This window comes from Polyergus mexicanus, unplaced genomic scaffold (genome assembly GCF_030449975.1).
Source record: "Polyergus mexicanus isolate NDT 795.1 unplaced genomic scaffold, iyPolMexi1.0 SCAF_117, whole genome shotgun sequence".
NCBI lineage: Eukaryota > Metazoa > Arthropoda > Insecta > Hymenoptera > Formicidae > Polyergus > Polyergus mexicanus.
Window position 1 is genome coordinate 135 of NW_027223437.1, and position 20,495 is coordinate 20,629.

At 36.7% G+C, this 20,495-nt stretch overlaps 3 protein-coding genes, 1 long non-coding RNA gene and 1 pseudogene across 5 annotated transcripts; 2 read left to right on the plus strand and 3 right to left on the minus strand.

The window, feature by feature from the left end:
- The first annotated feature begins 230 nt into the window (after positions 1 to 230).
- LOC138944208 (uncharacterized) lies at positions 231 to 2,017 on the plus strand. 2 transcript variants are annotated; one of them, XR_011448677.1, is made up of 3 exons: positions 231 to 397; positions 528 to 610; positions 1,992 to 2,017. It is a non-coding gene; the product is annotated as an uncharacterized lncRNA (long non-coding RNA). The 2 variants fall into 2 exon arrangements; XR_011448676.1 differs by lacking the exon at positions 1,992 to 2,017 and adding an exon at positions 1,708 to 1,812.
- Positions 2,018 to 2,662: 645 nt separating this feature from the next.
- On the minus strand, positions 2,663 to 5,629 carry LOC138944207 (uncharacterized). The gene is made up of 6 exons (XM_070315115.1): positions 5,550 to 5,629; positions 5,026 to 5,171; positions 4,734 to 4,937; positions 4,016 to 4,069; positions 3,583 to 3,888; positions 2,663 to 3,016 (listed from the first exon to the last, which is right to left on the minus strand). The coding sequence occupies exons 1-6, from the start codon at positions 5,627 to 5,629 to the stop codon at positions 2,739 to 2,741; spliced, it is 1,068 nt and encodes a 355-aa protein (XP_070171216.1). The 3' UTR covers positions 2,663 to 2,738.
- A 6,332-nt stretch (positions 5,630 to 11,961) lies between these two features.
- LOC138944209 (uncharacterized) lies at positions 11,962 to 12,576 on the minus strand. Its single transcript, XM_070315116.1, has one exon. It carries the CDS (start codon positions 12,574 to 12,576, stop codon positions 11,962 to 11,964), a length of 615 nt encoding a protein of 204 aa, XP_070171217.1.
- An 89-nt stretch (positions 12,577 to 12,665) lies between these two features.
- Positions 12,666 to 13,154, minus strand: LOC138944210 (uncharacterized). Its single transcript, XM_070315117.1, has one exon. The coding sequence runs from the start codon at positions 13,152 to 13,154 to the stop codon at positions 12,666 to 12,668; it is 489 nt and encodes a 162-aa protein (XP_070171218.1).
- A 3,223-nt stretch (positions 13,155 to 16,377) lies between these two features.
- LOC138944211 (uncharacterized) lies at positions 16,378 to 17,689 on the plus strand (annotated as a pseudogene).
- The last annotated feature ends 2,806 nt before the right edge of the window (positions 17,690 to 20,495 follow it).

Below are 20,495 nucleotides of genomic sequence, written 5' to 3' on the forward strand. Positions count from 1 at the left end.
AAATATTAGATTTACCAATCGAATTTTAGAAACAAAATATAATAGAAAATTGTAATTTTACATATTATTTTAATTATTTTTGTACAAATGCATTGCTTTGAATTATTACAGCAGAATAATCGTATTACAAAATATGTGAAAATATTTTGATTGACATAAAATAATTAATAAAAATCATAGTTTTTATTCTAATTCAATTTAAGAAGAATAATCCTGTAAACAACTAAAACTTTGTTAATATTCTATTTTCAGATAATTTAAAAAAATTAATTATTGATCAAGAAATAGATTTTTTTCGTGTGAAGAAAGATTTGAATCCTCGACATACATATAGACGTGTAAATCGGGAAAGAAACACAAAAATTGCCAACGCTCAAACCGCTCTAATTTAGGGGAGGTATATACTACATAAACATTCTATTTTTCTTAATATAATTAATATTATACAAAAATAATATTATTTTTAAGTTAAGAACGCCCAACAATATATTTAGTTAACTTTGCATATAAGATTTTTTATCTTGTAGACTGCCTCTTCAGCAATTCTTACGAATATTTCACAAATTTAATAAGCAATTTTTACAACGCGAGATGAATGGAGAATTTAAAGGTTTGTAATTTTATTTATTTTTAATTTATTTAATTAATAATTCATTAATTCTTTTCAAAAAGCATTTATTAATGACTAGATTAATATATATTTTGCATTACTACTTTTTGCAAAAAATTTAAAAATAATTAAATATTTTTATTATTTTATGCAATGCATTACAACATAAGAAACTTTTAATATAACAAATATTTATAATTTAATAACACAATTGTTACAAATTACAGGCACGGAATATATAACTTTATCGCTATAAAGAAAAAATGCATTGTTAATAATTGTAGTAATAGTTTTATAGATAATTTTTCAAATATATGTGTGTGTGTGTATATAAATAATATATATACATATATATATATATATATATATATATATATATATATATATATATATATGTATATATATTATTTATATACACACACACACATATATTTGAAAAATTATCTATAAAACTATTACTACAATTATTAACAATGCATTTTTTCTTTATAGCGATAAAGTTATATATTCCGTGCCTGTAATTTGTAACAATTGTGTTATTAAATTATAAATATTTGTTATATTAAAAGTTTCTTATGTTGTAATGCATTGCATAAAATAATAAAGATATTTAATTTTTTTTAAATTTTTTATTTTATATATATATATATAATATAAATAGTAAATTTATTATTTGAAAACTTATAAAAAGAACTACTTATTAAAAATGGAAGACAGACCGATCGACATATACTCTTCGTGCTTTTATAATTAAAAGCTTGAAATAACTTTTTATTAGATTATAAATCAGATATTGTGTGTATGTATAATTCAGATTGGCTGATATTTTTTTTTAAATAATTATTTTTCTTCTATACTTTTCGACACATTTATTTTTATTTATTTCCAAATTATGTTTTATATAATTACAATAATTAAAAAATATATATCAAGATATGATAAATAAAAAGAATTACAGATTAAAAATTATAGATTAAAAAATTATGTTTAAATGTTTTATGTGATAAGAAATTTTAAATAAGGTACAACTAAATGATATCGTTAATTATTTTCCATTTGTTTCATGGAGGTTTAAAAAACTATTTTGTACTTATTAGGCGAAAAAGACGATCAAATAAACTAATTTCTGTCAAACAAGTGTAACATATGTTACACATGTTTTCTTATAATTTTTGAGTTGCTGAATATGATGATATCAGTTTTAATTGTCAAAATTCGTCTTAAAGGAGTCAAAAATAAAAAAAAACCTTATTTTGGTCCCTTTGAGACAAATTTTTACAATTTTTCCACAGCTTAAGACAAATAAAACTGACTATTACTATCGTATTCAGCAGCTCTAAAACTATAAGGAAACATGTATAACTTACATTACACTTCTTAGGCAGAAATTGGTCTATTTAATCTATTTTGTCCTTTATAGTATTCCTTATTCAGTGTTTTAGTTATATTAATATTTCAATAAATAATAAGTATAAATGCAAACATTAAATGCGATGTTTTATCTTGCAGATGATAATATTGCAAGTAAAGAAAATGAATATCCGGCCGTAGCAGAGATACAAGATGAAATTCGTGAGTCAGCATATATTCTACTTCAGGCTACATCTGCGGATAATGAAATAAATACTTATATAATGAATGAAATCAATATTTTTATAGATGAAGAAGTTTTACATAAGAAATGCAACAATATCCCACTTAAGGAATTGCAAATAAAATTATCAAGAATCGATGACAGTATTCTACATAAAATAGCCAAAAAAAAATGAAAGTTATAAAAAAACAATTACAAAAAGAAAGTGTTCCACTAAACTAAGAATAAAACCAGAAGGTAATGAATTAAATAAAGAAGTTTATCTTTTCTTTACACCTATAATTCTTTCATAAACTTTGAAAAGAAAAAAACAAGTAAATAAATCATTATTTATGAAATTATTAAAGACGTAGAAAAAAATAAACATTCACTTTAACTGCTTCAATCTTAAATAATATTTTTATAATTAAAGAAAATATTTCTGAACATAGATTTTGAGATTCCTTTTCAATGCTATAATTTTAGGTACTATAATGTTATAGTTCAGTTATCAATATTAAAAAAAGTTATATTTTCAATCTATTCTTTATGTACTTATGGATTTATAACCTTCAAATAAGAGTTATAATCTACGTTACAAATTGGACATCTTTTTGATTGCAATTGCAAGATATAATCCATACAACAACATAAGTGACTACAAGGAATAAATATATGATCTGCTCTTTTTATTAAGCAGACACTGCAACAGTTAGATGTACGTATATTAGATATTGGCTGCACTGGATAATATGGAATATCTTCTTTTTCGGTTTCATCTGAAAAAATATTGCCATAATCATCGGGAGGAATGCAATAAATATCTTTATCACCTGCAATAAAAGAAAATTATGATTTTAGAATACAATTAACAAATGTTTGTTTTATAAGTAACATTAATGCAGTTTAAAATAGAGAAAAACAGAAAATTACACTTACTCAAAATTTATAAATTTTCTTACAATACTTTTTACTTTATATGTATAATAATTTTTATTATTACAAATTATAGTATATTATAAGTAAAATAATTTACTGAATATTGATTCTTTTAGCCTTTAAATTTTGTTTATGCTTCACAGAAGATAAGATAATACATTGATATATAGCGTTCTTATCAAAATAAAGTCTATTATGTGAATTATTTTAAGTAGGTAAGAAAATAATTCATTTATTTTAAATTATTAAATATGCTTTTAAATATCTGTATTTTGATAATTGTATAACTAGAAAATTTAATGATTTATATTTGTTTTATAGTTTAGTAATATTAATGTATTTAAGTAACATTAATGTAATTATATTCATTATGTGAACAAATTTTCTTATGGCAAAATTACTATATCTATTGTAATAATTTTAATATTACTTTGTACTTTATATAATAAAAATATCTTACTTAAGTTTAAAAGAGATATATCTTGTGATATAGCTCTATCATGTATATCATGTGATATATTTTCACGGGAAATATGAACACGATTTTCTCTTGATGTGGAATTCGATCTTCGATCGTATACCTCAGGATTAGGAGGAGATGTGTTCAATTGCTCTAAATTGTGCATTGTTGGATTGTTCATTTCCGAGGAAATATGAGATGATCTTTGTAGAGAAATAGAATTTCTTGTTCGACCACGACCACGACCACAAGAGTGTGCCAACACATTCACTCGTCTAGATGAAGTTTCACCAATTGCTGCATTTTCTATAAGCACATTGCAATGTTAATTTGATGAAATGTTTTTATTATAATTTCAAATTACTAATAGAATTGTAATTTTTTAATAGTTCAAACTTTTCTTTATCTAAAAAAAAGTTTTATTAATACCCACTTTTCTGTAGTTCAACAAAATGTTCCAAATTTATATCATCGTTATTATTACTGTCTGCAAAACAGAAAAATGTTTAATTCATTATAAATAAATATAATATTTTTTGTTTTAAACTTTTTTAAAAATATTCAATAAACATAACGTATTTTTTTTAAAATATATATATTACAAAAATATAGTACATGTATTTCTTTGTAAAAAAAATTAATTTTTGTTAAGAACATAACAAATTTTTTTTAATGACAATTTATACAAATGCAGTATAATAATGTAGAGTATATGTGCAAAAAAGCTATCATCACATTTTAATGATGCTGATACAATAAAAAGACATATTGATAAACATAAATTTTAAAATAGGATTGACATAAGAAACTGTAAAGATAAATAATATTATAATAAAAAAAAATGTTTTATAGTTTAAAAATCAATAATCTCGTTAAACCCACGTTTATTAAATTTTGTTTATTGATTTTGACGAATTTTATATGATAAAATAAGATCAGTAGTTATTTAATTTTTCTCTTTTGCGTAAAAAGCAAACATTCAAATATTTAATGATTATCTTTTTTTTAATCTTTTAAAGTAAATAAAATAAAAAAAATCCAATTGGTTTTGATCTATACTTTTTTTGATATAAATATGAAATAATGTAGCTAAAATATCGCAAAAGAAAAATAAAAAAAATATACGTTCATATATCAACTGTTCTACATACCATATTGTTGATGTTCATGTTCATTATAAAACATTTTCAAAAATTGTTGTAAAGATATTTTTCCAGTAATAAGATCTTCCTGAATTTCCATAATACGCAAATTTTTTTGTCTTTGTGAACGTGAACATATTCGCCTAACACGCAAACCTCTCTTTGCTCTTCCAAGATCGAGTTCTTGATCCTTAATCAAATTGATCATTTTCTCTGAAAAAAACACAAATAAAAGATTATAAAATAATATTGTACTACTTGATAAAATAACAAATAACAAATAATTATAAAAAATAATTACCTAAAAATATCCATAAATTCGGATGTTTTGTACCAAATTTTTTAGACGCCATATTATGAAAAGATTCAACTATGTTGTTAGTCCTCGCAGGACACTTGTAAACACTACCTTTGAAGCTGCAGGAAGCCAATTGCGACGTAAATACGCTAGAAATAAATGTATATTTGGGTATTCTATTACACTATCTGCTTGTTTCTCTATTATTTTATAACCTTCTAAAAAATATTCAGGTGGGCTAAAGGTAAAGTCATTGTCATGGACAAAACATCACGAGGTGCATTTAAAAGATCTAGACTTTTCCATTTTCGGAAAAGTGCCTGCAAAATAACATTAAAGTTATAAAAAAAACTTGGATTATTATATTAAAAGAAGGTATATATATTAAATTTAAAATTTTTCTTCAGTCAATAATTTGATTTCTTATCTTTTATTCTTATTTTTAATAAAATCTATGCAATAAAATAAATTCCCATCATACAGACTTCCATCTACAGATATTTTTAACTAAATAATACAAATTGTACCTGATTATAATGGAACCAACATCCATGAATTGAAGCGGATGGGAAATGATCACTAACTGATGCACCTGCAGCATGTTCATAATCTAACATTATAAATTGAATATTCTTTTCAAGATCAGGAACCAATTCCTTAATTTTTATCCACACAGCATCATAAAGAGATTTAGTTCGTGTTTCAAATAGTATAAAAACTGTTACAATTGCCTGAAATATTAAGTTCCCAGATAGCAATTTGTTAACAAATTGTCGCCAAATTGGCATCAAATTCGCTCAAAACTTGGTAACAAATCCAGTGCCATCTGTGTCCGCATTAAGCTTGTGTTTTGGTGACAAAGCTTGTTGACATAACCTGACAGCAAATTGACGGCAAAAACCGAGCAAAGCTTGACATGATTTGACGCCAAATTGATGGCAAAAATCGACCAAGATCTGCGCAAGACAATCTGATAGCAGATTGTCAGCAAAAACCGAACAAATTCTGCAGCTTTTGGCCATTCATATAAAAGTATATATTTAAATAGATTTAAAGCCTTAACCCTAAGTAACAAAATGATGATAAGTTTTGGTCATAAAATGACCATTAGATAATTAGACATTATATAAAATCATATATTAATATGTTAAAACATATAAGTAAATTCAAATAACTTAATTTGTAAAATTAAGGATCTTTTTGGACAGAAATTGTTTTGAATAAGTGAAAATCGAACAATTATCTGTCCGATTTGCCAAAAATCAATTCAATATCTGAATTTCCTGTATAAGAATTATGTCAAAAATTGAACTGATAGAAATATATATATTATAATATTATTAGCATTTTGTAGGCTTTATATACACTCATGACAAGAATTTGAATACGGGTATAGATAATGAATAACGCGCCGCATAGCGATAAGCGACTGAACTATTTTATAATACTTTGTAATAAGCTGCAGATTTTGTTCGGTTTTTGCTGCCAATTTGCCATCAAATTGCGCACTCTAGATCCTGCTCAGTTTTTGCCGACAATCTGATGTCAGTCATGTTAGCAAGCTTTGCTCGGTTTCTGCTGCCAATTTGCTGTGTAGTTATGTTAGCAAGCTTTGCTTGATTTTTGCCGGCAATCTGCCAGCTTAATCGGTAATAACAACTCTTGTACCAAATTTGTAGCCTTTTTGCTGACAATAATTTGTAGCAAGCACTTGGCAATATCTGTTAGAACAGACCTGGCTGACTGGGTTGATCATTGAAAGTTTGATCATTCAAAGAAGAACAATTTTTATAATGTAATTACTATTAAAGCTTACTGTTTGAAAACAACGTATATGTATTGTATAGAGTTGTGCTATTTTAGGAATTCTTGGAAGAACCTATAAGTAAATAAAAAGGATATTTATATTATTGTTGAAGGTGCAAATACATATAAAAAACAATACTTACAGAAAATGTGCCATCTAAAAACATTTCTGTAGAAGAAGCTAATTTTTTTTAATAGCCCATCTGTACTAAATATAAGGGCTATTTTATCATTTGCTGATGTTGCTTTACCTTTATATATATTTTTTAAAGGTTCATAGGTTTCAAGCTGTGTTTGTAAACTTAAGAAACTTATTGGTAAAGGTGGTCGACGTTTTATTTTCTCACGATAAAGAGGCGATCTCATTGTATTATATGTTAATGATACAGCTGCTGTCGGATAATTTCGAGATACACGATCAAAAATATCTTTGTTGTTCATATTTTCATTTTTACACATTTCTTTCATTTCTCTTTTTATTTTTAATGTTTCTGTTGCAGTTATTTCTGGTGGATGATCATGTTCAAATATTAAAGTATATGTTTCACCTTCTTGTTGAAGCCTTCCTTGACATTTAAAATTACGTCTTTTGCTGCAGCGATAGATATATCGATATCGTTTATCTTGATGATAAATACAATATATCCATCAAATACATATACATAACTGTCTGCCTTTTTACCAGAAAATTTTTCCATCTACAAAGATATATTTTGTTGTGCCTCCGGAGAGGCACGGTAGTTGGGATCGTTTGCCGGAAGGAATTTAGGAATTCGGGCTCCGCCCGAGAACTTCACTGTCTTTATTTGTTTAGAAATGACACCTTTGCATTTAAATAAATATATTAATATCTATTTTATTCGTGACTTGGCTTGATTACAATGTTCCCGCACTTTCGCTCGCGTCGCGTATCGCGATAACGGATATCTTAAAGTGCGCGTGTCTAGAGTCGAGTTTCGGTCTCGAGACTCGCCTCTCGCTTCTTCGTATATATTTCTGCCGACTGCATGGCTATTCAATATTATAATAATTATTGATACTCGTTTTGACACTCGCGGTTGTTAGAGATATTGCTCGCGTAAAGGAATAAAGATTGCCCGTTTGGTAGTTATTGTGACTACTATTAATTAATGATCAAGATTGTCCGCGTAATATTAATGGTAAAGACTGCCCGCCGTTCGTTAGCGGTGGGCCTTTTTATTAACTCCCTTTGGCTACCCGGGAGGGGGTCGTTTAGCGACAAGGCTGTGTGTCGTGTCGCTTGATTTTGGCAATATCCGGATGCAAGCTAAAAAGTTCTAAGTAGGACTTCTTTGCTTGCACTTTCGCAATTTCTTTATTCCTTTTTATTTCTCTTTTAAGTAGGACTTCTACGTTGCATTTTCGCAATGTCCTTCTTCCGCTTGCCCTGATTTCCGCGTTTTCGCAATGAAATGATTGCACGGTCGCTCGGGTTTAGCGCGTGGCTCGCGTTGTCAGCGCTTTGTTCGGTCAACGCTCGTAACGTGATCTGTATTCGCGTTACACGTTGAGCAATCATATAAAATAATATGTATTTAGAATAATATATTTAATAATTCGTGTATAGCCTGTTCGGGCTATAACAATTTATACATATAAATTATAATTAAATCATTAAATAAAAATTAGTTGATTACATGCATGTGCATTGTTATAGAAGTTGCTACAAAGAATGCATCAAATATATTAGGTTGTAAGAAATTATTAAAATACATTTTACATATCATACAATAAAATATATCAATAATAAAAAAATTTATAAAAATTAAATAAACTCGTCAATATTATAGATACATGTAATTACTTTGCGTGCTTGCAAAAAAAGGAACAGTAGCGTAAAAATCTAAATACAATATAAAACATTTTAAAATGCTGTATCAAGAATATCTTTCAAAACAATTATCTGTTTATTATTTCTTTATGCTTCAAATCTAGCAAAAAATATTAATTACATACCTTGCATCCGTCGGCGAGAAAGACTCAGAGAGAAAAAGGATAAAGTGGGGAGCATACACTTTTGCATAAGCGCATAATCATAAGCATAAGGAAATTGATTGGTCCATTTCCTTATATAAGGACCAATCAATTGATTGGTCCATTTCCTTATATAAGGACCACTAACTCTCTTAAGCAACTTCTATAACAATGCACATACATGTAATCAACTAATTTTTATTTAATGATTTAATTATTACTTATATGTATAAATATATCTTTGTAGATGGAAAAATTTTCTGGTAAAAAGGCAGACTGTATGTATATGTATTTGATGGATATATTGTATTTATCATCAAGATAAACGATATCGATAGTAGTTATTATATGCGGGTTCTAACTCAGGTTCTCCCAGGGGAATGCGGGGCGAGGGGAAACCGCAAGGCGAGGGGGCATGACGTCACGCGGGCGGAGGGGGATTTTGACGGCGCGGGGGACTGACGTCATGCGGGCGGGGGGGAGCTTATCGCGGGAGCATAAACAGCGCGGTATATTACAAAGGGCGAGCGCCGATGTCCGGCTGCTCGAGAATTTATAAATAATATAAACAAATATCGTCTCACACTGTAGCGCCGATGTCCGGCTGCTAGAATTCGCGTCGGGACATGTTTATCGGTGTACTTACAAAAGGCGGGTGTCGATGTCTGATATAAGGCAAGCGCCGATTATTATATTATTTATTTTATTATTATTATTTTTATTATTTTATTATTTTTATTATTTTGTATTATTTTTTATATTTTATATTTTATATTTTACACACACACACATACAATTTGTATTATACACACACACACACACACACAAGTTGTATTATACACACGTTTTTAAAATAAACATTATTATATATATATATATATATAATAAAATGATTATTTCTGCACCTTCTTCTTTCCTTTTCCCACATGCACGCCTCGCATTATCTTTCTTTTTCCCGCGAACGTATCCTTTTCCCACGCCAATGCGGACGCTATCCTTCTCCTACACGCGTGCATGTCTCGCGCTATTTTCCTCATACTCACCGTCTTACGAACGCCGCATCTCGCAACATCATCCACGAGCATACCTCGCGCTATCCTTCTCGCACGCCCATAGAATGCTATCCTTTTCCTACTCGCGAACGCCTCGCGCTGTCTCCCTCATACTCACCTTACGAACGCTATCCCTTTCCCGCGCTCATGCGAACGCCTCGCGCCGTCCTTCTCCCACGCATTACTGCATCGTACCTTAAGATCGCGCGCGGTTTGTACGGAGAATATGCAAGGAAGGGAAGCGAAAGAAATACATAATCATTTTTTTTCATTTTTTAACACATTTATTTATTTATTTATATTACCATACATCACCCCGTCTCAAGGTTTCAGACAAAATTTCATCCACAGCATAAGCTAATAGTTCGCAATCTATGATAGATGTTTTATCATAGACTTCGCGCAAGATTTTAACCGCAGAATCTCTCTCGGCGCCAAACATACTACTTTGCAAACTCCGAACAAATTGATCGAAACTCTCATTTACAACTTCTAGATTCTCGCACAGCTTCAAATATTCGTGATTAACCCAGTGTTCGAGTTCGAATAAGAAAAATATAGTTGACGGTTTCATGTACAAGCAAGAATCGCGCAACGTAAGTTTGACAACACTCGCATCACTTATTTTAACAATCTCAATTGTTAAATCGTTAATCCATATCGGTGCATGATTAGGCGCTTGTACAAATTGTTCAACGTCCGCTCGTTTCAGCATTAGCGATTCCCATGTATCGATAGACAAAACGATTCGGTTGCCTCGGTTATCGCCCAGATGCAGTTCCACGTAAGATGTTATTCCAACGCTGATTCCAATATCCAAGTATTTATAAGCAGTGCGTGTCAAAGCAAATCTGCGTACCAAAATACGTGGTTTACCGCATCTGAAAAATACAAAAAATATGAAATAGCATAGAAAAAAACATATATGAAAAAATATATGAAAAATATATATAAAACATTTGTGATACTTACAAATCAAGTGGTTTCTTGTACGGCTTAATTTCATCTCGTGGTTTCTTGCACGGTTTAATTTCGTCTCGTAGAACGTAGTAATTCGCGCGTTTGAACCGTTGCTGGTGCTTCCTTTAGCGGAGTACATTTTGTCTCTCGGTTATGAGAAGTGAACCGTTGGTACTAGTAGTTGACGCGACACTGATCGTATAAAAAATTAATCGAATATACGTGACGCTTATTGTTCAAAAGTATGATGTGGTGGGAGATCAATGCTCTGAAAATTTAGGAGAAGGGGAAACGGTTAACGTATGATGCGATGGGATATTATTGCTCTGAAAATTTAGGAGAAGGGGAAACGGTCAACGTATGATGCGATGGGAGATTATTGCTCTGAAAATTTAGAAGAAGGGAAAACGGCCAACGTTAAAAAGAATTCTTAGAAACGACTCGCGAGGAAAGGAGTGGGGAGAATAAGAAATAAAAAACATTAAATACGTTTACACATTTTATTTATAAAAATATTGCAATTTTTTTTGGTGTTGCGACCACCAGTTAAATATTTTTAATACATTCTGTAATGCGCAATTCTTAACATGTTTTCCGCATCGTATAGTATTAGTAACATCTAGACTATTTAAAGATTCAATATTTTCGTAATCAGCATCCAAAGTCTCGATGATTAAATTTTCTCTCGCAAGATTCTCAAGCAAATCCACCAGCCATTCCCGTTTCTGGCATCCCTTGACGTACACGAGAGTCGACGTCTCGTCATCCTCTTCTGTTCCAAGCACGGCTGATGTAATCAAGCATTTAGCCATGCTGTACGGCACGTTTCCGTCTTCCCATCGTAATCCATGGTGATTCGCGATCAGCCAGGAAGCGCAGGATTTGTCGGATTTTGTGAGGAGATTCCATGGTAGGGGGTATGTAAAAATGTAATGCGCCAGAACGGTCCCCTTTCTCAGCACCGCCACCTCCTTTACGACAAATTTCATCCCGACGAAGAATCCTTGTAGGTCCACGAACGTTGGTACAGACATAACGTTTTTCTTTTTTATATCAGCACGTCGAGAACAAGACTGCGATTGATCCTGATGTATTATAGATTTTATATCGTCTCATTCCCCCATACTTAGGTGATTTTGCGCACAACATGGGTCAACGGGTTGTACTGAATCACGCAATCGTGTATGATGAGGCAGTACGCTGTGGTATTCAGCGGCACGTTCTCCTTACACTCGAATTCCAATCTCACATCCACGGTTGCGCTTTCGACCGATTCGTTTTGTCGAGAGCAATCGATGATCACGAATGGACCGTTACGTAAAAATTGCGTGACGGTGAGACTCGGCTCGAGATACTCGTATCCGTAATACTTTTTGCAGAAACGTTGATACGTGTCGTACAAAATCGACCATCTGTTTTTATCGAAATCCAGATTCATATCGTCGTACGGATAACATTCCGAATTCAGATAGAGTTTCACGTTGGTCAATTTGCAGTCGTCGAATCGACTCGTATCCTCGGACATGACGTTCTCCCGACCTGTCTGTAGAACGAAAACAACGTATCGCGGCTTCTCCAGCTGAGTCGCGGTCTTAATGGGCCATGAATGTTTGGTTGTACGCTGCAATAGCGGAAATTCGTACAGATCCCACGAGCGGAAACCCATACTGAGGTATTGTCCGCTTTCCAAGGCGCGCAGCATCGATAACTTGTTAATCTCGTTCAATACGACGTGCGGCATTCGCCATTGTATCTTGAATATGTCGATCACAAACTCCAACACCAAATTTCCAATCAGGCAATTGTTGTCGTTGCGCGATCGTATTAAGATCAATTCGCGTTAATCACCACGCGCCTGTAATCCTCGCAAAATCCCAATAACATGTAGAGCGGTACGCAAAAATTAAAGTATCCATTCGTGTTAGTAGGCGAATCCCAGCCGGCGTTTCTCATAATCACGGTTCTATCGAATGATATCGTTACATAGTTCTTGAGTGTGCTGGTTATTCCCACATTTCTGCTACGATCAATCGCCACACCGTTGAGTTCGTATCGAATCTCATCGAACATGAACGCAACGCAATTATTTCCCAGTACAACATCAAACCCTTCAGCTGGTTTGTTTATCTTTAGTTTTCCCTCGATGTATAGAAAACTCTCATACGGCAACGTATATAGATCCTGTTGTTGTATGGGTATTCGTTTCTCATCGCTGTGCTCAAACGTCGTATTGGCGTAAGGGTTGTACGTGTGAGTCTCGATCTTGACGATACGATCGTCAAAGACCGGCTCGCCTTCGATATTAAGGATATCGGTCATGTTTTCTCAGATATTTCGCACCGCGAATCCCAAAGATTGCAAAAATTCAACGTTTGACGCGTTGAGTTTCTTTTTCTTGGCGCAACCGGATAATCGAATATTAGCGAATGTTGACGTTGTTGTTGTTGTTGTTGTCGCGTTATCTCTCGCGTCTTTTGCTCCGCTCAACACGAGCATCTCATGTATCGCGCGCTAATTTTGTCGCCGTCGTACGTGCAATCTGATGGTGGTCTCTTTTCCTCGAAAATCGAGCAATCGTCCGTCTTGATCCGCAACGCGTATCGTTAGATCCGTAATGCTCCGCGTGATGATCGGCAGGTAAATGATCTGCGCCGGCGTTTCCGATATCTTATATCCTGCCGGCACGCTCGGTGAAAATTCATGTATCGCATGAACGCGTTTGCCATTGCTGTACGCACCAGCGGTCACGTTACACTCTACGCGGATAATGTTTACGTTGATGATATTAATCGGTATGTTCGATTGGTGCCATTGTCCCGGCAGCAATATACGCTTCAACGAGAATCCCAGCAGCGATCCAATGTTGTTGGGTTTGTTAAAATTTACTCTGAAAGCGCACTTAATCTCGCTATTCATCGTATTGTAATTAGCACGGAGCACTATCGGGTATTCTACAACCTCGTCTTCGTCACCGTTCGCTCGAACGGTCTCCTCTCGCGATATCCCCGCGATATCACCGCGTTTGTCGACACGATTGCCGGAGCGAACTACGCGTCGCGGGCGTTTCCGTGAAATTGCACGTTTCAAAAACTTGTGTATTGCGTGTATCTCGTACGATCCCTCGGAAATCGTAATTTCCGTGTCATCCTCATCGAAATAAAATTTATTATTCGAGGAATTCACGTTCGATATCGTATGATAAGTCTCAAAATTTGTTAGACCGAGCTCGCAATCACCGTCGCTCAAATCTATGGCTGGATGGTAGTGTGCCGCGAGGACGCTACTCTTCCCGGTCAGCGTGAATGTCATAGACATGTCGGCAAAACTGTTTAACGAATACTGAATCTTAACGACGCATTGTCAGGCTTTAAGTTCACACCGATTGTCATCGACCGTTCGGAGAAACCGCAAACATAATTGTCCACATATGCTTTGATCGTAAGTTTGAAAGGACGTGCGATTGTATTCGATCTTCGTCACATTCCATCCGAAATATCGCACCAATTCATTCGGCGGTCGAAGATTACCAAAACCGTCGAAATATATAGCGCGATTTCCCCTTTTTGCGTACGCTACCCAATGAGTACCCGGTCCTTCGGTGTTATCCAAATTCACACTGCCGCTCTCATTTCGATATATACCACCGATCGGTAACGAATCACGCATGAAAACCCCTCTAAAGTACGGTATCCGCCAATTGTTCTAATTGTATGTTCGTTGTCACACCCGTGGACATTTTTAGCATCTTTTCGACGTTTTTTTTTCTTCGTTGCCACTCCTTGTTCACGTTTGTAGGGGTCGAGATACAGTCCCTGTCCGTATTTATACGGAGCGAGATAAAGTCTGCGACCTTCCATCGCGCGATCGTGACGTTGCAGCTCCTCCAGCTGACGGCGCGCGGCTTTGCTGTCGTTCACCGCCTTGGCCACGCCAGCCGCTCCACCGATCAAAAATCCGAGCGCGCCCAACATCGGTAGAATCGGCAATACACCGCCTCGTTTCGCTGACGGAAGTATCCGCTTTTTCGTCGACCTTTTCCGCGTAGTCCTCATCTTCGTCTTCGTCTTCGTCTTCGTCTTCGTTTTCATACCCATGCTGATTTTTGTCTTGGCTTTCATCGCTGCCCAAACAGCTGTAGCTGCGGCTCTCTCACCGAGAGTCGAATCTTTCGCGACGATGCGAGTTCGCGCTTTCTCAGCGAGTATCCTGTCAGCCGCGTGTTTCTCGGTGAGATCGGTGTTCCGGGAATACGCTGTATCGTGCTCGCGACAGGCCGCGTCCAATGGATTTATATCCCGATCACCTCTCGCCAATCGTTTTTCCAAATGAGTGCCCGGACCGCAAAACTGATAGCCGGGGATATGTAACTCGAAAGGAAGGGCGTTTATCGCACGATTTAATAGGCCTCTACCTATTTTCGTTGACATTCACCGCAACCTTTTATCAACTGTGCTGGACCGTCGATGTGCGTTCGCTGCCACGGTTGATTGTAATGTTCGTAACAGTGCCGATATTGTTGAACCTCTAAATCCGCTTTTATATGTTCCGGAAGCTTGTCCCACAGGTAGTGGACGTGATCGCCGCACATTCGCAGCAGAACAACTTTCGGCACAAATTGTAACTGTTCGGCGCTCAAATCGCAAATATCGGAAGGTCTCAACTGTAGGACAAACATTTTCGTTACTGAGCGATTCGGAGTTCCGCGCACCTATAAATAGGCGTTCGATCCAGCGTTCCTCAGTCGATAGTGTGAAAATGAGATTCGTGTGACAACCTTTGGCGATACGCGTGACGAATTGCGACGACAAATTACGATCGATGGGGGACAACGCGGAGATGCGCAAGCATGGTACGATGCTACCGACTACTATACGCGCAATCGTTTGCGGCCCCTCGAATTGTGGTAAAACCAACGTTCTGATAAGCCTGCTGGAAAGTTCGCACGGTGTACGTTTCGAAAACGTGTACGTGTACTCAAAGTCATTGCAACAACCAAAATATCGATATCTGGAGAATTTGATGACATCGATCGACGAAATCGGCTACTTCACATTCTCCAACAACAGTGATGTCATTCCGCCGAGCGAGGCGCGTCCAAACTCGATTTTCGTGTTCGATGACATGGCATGCGATAAGCAAGATGCTGTGAGAGAGTACTTTTCAATTGGCCGGCACTCGAGCGTCGACTGCTTTTATCTCTGTCATACGTACGCGAGAATACCTAAACATCTGATACGCGACAACGCGAACCTGCTGATCCTGTTCAAACAGGATGGTACCAACCTGAAACACGTGTACAACGATCACGTGAATACCGACATGCCGTACGATGAATTTTGCGCGTTGTGTCGCGATTGTTGGCAGTGCAAGTACGGATTCGTAGTGATAGACAAAGACAGCTCGCTCAACGATGGTCGATACAGAAAAGAATTTAACGTGTTCGCGATACCGCAAAACGATTAGTCGTTGCCGATACTTCGTCGGAGGTGAAATGTAAGAGAAAGAGAGAGAGAGAGAGATTCACATTTTTTGCTTTTCCGCGATGGCTGCGATCGATAAGAGCGAGGATATTCGCGAGCGCGAGAAGATTGCGAGGGCAATTGTGAAAACGAGCGAATCGATTCGCAAGAAATATCGCGCTTTGAAGACCGGTAAGATCGATGAGGATATCGTGTTGGACAGGCGCTTTAGACCTCTCATCGAGCCGCTACGAAAGATCGTCGACAACTCTAGCTCGATCGCGGTGAAGAACGAGCCTGGGAGTAACACCGACGCGGGGATCGAAACGTTACCCATCCCGAAGCGCGAGAAACATGATGCGACACCGCAAAAAAGAAAACGATCCAACGTCAGGTCGGATCGCTCACCAGCACCACATAAATCGAAACGGTCGGACCCTCTATTGGATGTACCGCCGATAACCTCTACACCATCCGCGTCAATGAGAACCGTACAACCTACGATGTCCGAATTACTCGCGAACGAGGATGTTTTCGAAACCACGGACGACTCGCTCGTGACATCCGTCCGAAATCAGTTGCAAACACTGGAAGGCCGAGAAACGTTGCGAGATCAGTTAGGTCCGCTGGGTCGGAGGTACGTCTGGCCTGTCCTGAGCGGCGATCGAGAAAGCGGTATTGACATCGTGTACGGTGTTTATTTCGACAACGATGGAATGATGTTCGGTAATAAACGTTTTGACGTGGACAACGCGGATAACATAATTATCGACGGCGTTCGATACGTCGGCACACCTGGTCTTTACGAGTTTATCTTCAAAAAAATCCCCGATGATGTCATCTATACGGAGGATGACAAGCAAACGTACAAGAGTATGCTGTTGACGACGAACGCGCATAAACGCAATCACGATGCGCAGGGTCGATTAATGGGCAACAGGGGATACAAGTACAAAGAAATAATTGCAAAGCTGATACCGATCGAACCCAAAAAAACAAAATCCGGAAAGGGATTATTCGCGCGATGACGCTAACCGACAACAAGATCGACTACGTGCACTGGGACGATCCCAACGAGCTGGTGGATCGTTTACGATTGCTCGACGCTTCGCACCAAGCCGGCCACAACGGCCACGACAACGAGATCCTATCGATCATCGAGGAACTTCGCGAAGCCGGTATTATTATAAATTAAGCGGTATCTCGACAAAACTAATGAATCGACCGACGTCTCTCGCATCGATGATGCGCATCAACAAATTTGGAATGTCCGAGCAGAGCAAAGACGCGACGAATGCCATTTCGTATCGTCGATGGAACGGATTAATGAGAAATTTCGTGCGCGATAACGCTCTGTGTCGCACCGTTACGGGCTTTGACGCGAGGTCGCACAAGATTCGTCATGTAGCGCAACCTGTGGCTGATACCGACGCCATCAACAAACTGTACGTGGATCAATCCGTTAAAACGTTGAGAAATCAACTGAAAGAGTTAGACGAGAAGCTGCAGCGTTAGAGAAAGACGTGCGAGCGTTACAGATTGTGATAAACGAGCTTCGGCGTGCGAATATCGCTAGATTAGAAACGCCAACGAAACGTCAACGAACGACAACGAAACGACGACGAAACGTCAACGAAACGACAACGAAACGTCAACGAACGACAACAAAACGACGACAAAACGTGAACGAACGACAACGAAACGACGACGAAACGTTAACGAAACGTCAACGAACGCTAACGAAACGTCAACGAACGACGACAAAACGACGACAAAACGTCAACGAAACGTCAACGAACGACAACGAAACATCAACGAAACGTCAACGAACGACAATGGACGACAAGAAACGGTTCACGGACAGCTACGGACGGTTCACGAACGGCTACGAACGGTTGAAGGACGGCCGAACGGTTCAGGAACGGTTGTCGGACGGTTATCTAAAGGCTCAGGAACGGTTCAGGAACGGCTACGAACGGCTATCGAACGGCGACGAATGACGGATGACAAAGAACCACTATTGAAAGACGATGAACGGGAATAAACGGTTATTGAGTGGTTAAAAGTTAGAGATATAAATTATAATGTAATTTCTTTATACGTATTATTACGCGCCGACTAGCCACACCGCTAAAATCATGGCATCGTTAAAATCCAACGGACGTAAAAATATCGAGAAGCTACGACTCGTCGAGGAACTGCATGCTTCGGCGAAAAGAAATTTTCCCCGAAGACGCGTCGTAGTGCGGGGTTACGATGACCTGTGGCAAGCCGACATCGTCGAGATGCGTCCGTACTCTCGTTTCAACAGAGGTTACCACCACATACTCACCGTCATCGATGTGTTGAGCAAATACGCGTGGACCGTACCGCTCAAGAATAAAGGCGGAAGCGAGACGGCTGACGCTATCGCAGAGATAATTCGAAATAGCGAGAGGCACTCGAAAAATATGCAAACCGATATGGGGAAGGAATTTTACAACGCCAACGTGCAACGTCTCGTGAAGAAACACGGCATCAATCATTATTCCACGTATTCGGTGTTGAAGGCATCGGTCGTCGAACGATTCAATCGTACGTTAAAAAACGATATGTGGAAAATGTTTACGCTCAACGGAACTTACAAGTGGGTCGATGCGTTGCCGCGACTCGTATCGGATTACAACGCGCGCAAGCATCGAACGATCGGCATGTGACCCGTCGACGTTACCCCCGCGATCGCCGAAAGACTCTTGGATACTGTGTACAGCGCGATAAAGATCGCGGGTCCGGCAAAGTTCAAAGTAGGTGACCCGGTACGCGTTAGCAAGTACAAGACGATCTTCGAGAAGGGTTACACGCCAAACTGGACCACCGAAGTGTTTAAGATCGTTAAAGTGCAACGTACTAATCCCGTAACCTATCTACTCGAGGTCTATCGCAAAAAATCTGTCGCTGGAGCGTTCTACGAGTACGAGTTGCGTCGCGTGACTTATCCGGACGTGTATCTCATGGAGAAAGTACTGCGCAGGAGAGGTGACGAGGTTTACGTCAAATGGTTGGGATTCGATGGATCGCACAACTCTTGGATACACAAGGACAATGTGGTTTAATTCGTACAAACTGTATTTTATTTTTAACATATAAAGAATATGAAATACATATAAAGTATCTGAAATATAAAAAATATATGTAAAATGTATACAGCATATAAAATATGAAATATAAAAAAGAAAAAAAGAAAGATAGAAATATATATTTCTTTTGTTTTTCTTATACATACATACATACATACATACATACATACATACATACATACATACATTACATACATACATATATATACATATATACATACATTACATTACATTACATTACATTACATTACATACATACATACATACATTACATTACATTATATTACATTATAAGGGTATCCGGTAATGTCCCCACGGTAGGGTGTCGGTCGAATCAGGTACGATATATCGCTTGTCGTCGTACGGACTCAGGGTGATTTTTGTCTCGCTGATTGTGTACACTTCGTGCAATTTTGATCTTATGCAGGATTGTTGTCGAGTCATTTCAATTTCATCGCGCAGACACCGCGTGTAATCGTCGAACGTTATCGTTCTCGCTATGACGGTACGCTTGACACCTTTAACCTTTTTTGTATCCTTTTTCCTATTTACTCGCAACGCGTACATTTTTGCTCTAAGCCCGACAAATTCAGTTATGATCGCACCGTTATTCTCGTCCTTCATCAAACCCGACACTTTCTTGTTCTCGAGCGGTATACTGTACGCGTTGTTAGCCGGATAATCGCTCGTGTCGAATCTGGCGATATCGCGTTTCATATTCTCGTACACATCCTCGCACTCGATGTGATAAATCAAACTGTCTGTATCGGTGTACATTATTTTACAATTTTTGTGATATAACGGTAACATGTACTCGTGATGAAATTCGTATAAACACACTTTCGATATATCGAGTATACACATACCGACATAGATCGGTTTATTGAATTTCACCTCGAGGTTGCGCAGTTCAACGGCGACCAAATTTTCCGAAAAGACGCTCCTGCTATGAAAATTTGGTTTCGCGATCATCGCCTCCGCGCCGTATCGCCCGTCCCACTTTGTTAATAATTTTACATCGACGTGATTGCGCACGTTTTCCATAGTTTTACCGAATACCGCGTTGTTCATTAATTTGTATAAAT

Coding starts and splice junctions, on each gene's coding strand:
- LOC138944210 (XM_070315117.1), bottom strand. CDS start 13,154: ATGACCGATATCCTTAATATCGAAGGCGAGCCGGTCTTTGACGATCGT.
- LOC138944209 (XM_070315116.1), bottom strand. CDS start 12,576: ATGCCGCACGTCGTATTGAACGAGATTAACAAGTTATCGATGCTGCGC.
- LOC138944207 (XM_070315115.1), bottom strand. CDS start 5,629: ATGAACATGCTGCAGGTGCATCAGTTAGTGATCATTTCCCATCCGCTT. Junction 4,070..4,733: donor ACATGAACATCAACAATATG/GTATGTAGAACA, acceptor TCTGTTTTGCAG/ACAGTAATAATAACGATGAT. Junction 3,889..4,015: donor TTTTGTTGAACTACAGAAAA/GTGGGTATTAAT, acceptor ATGTGCTTATAG/AAAATGCAGCAATTGGTGAA.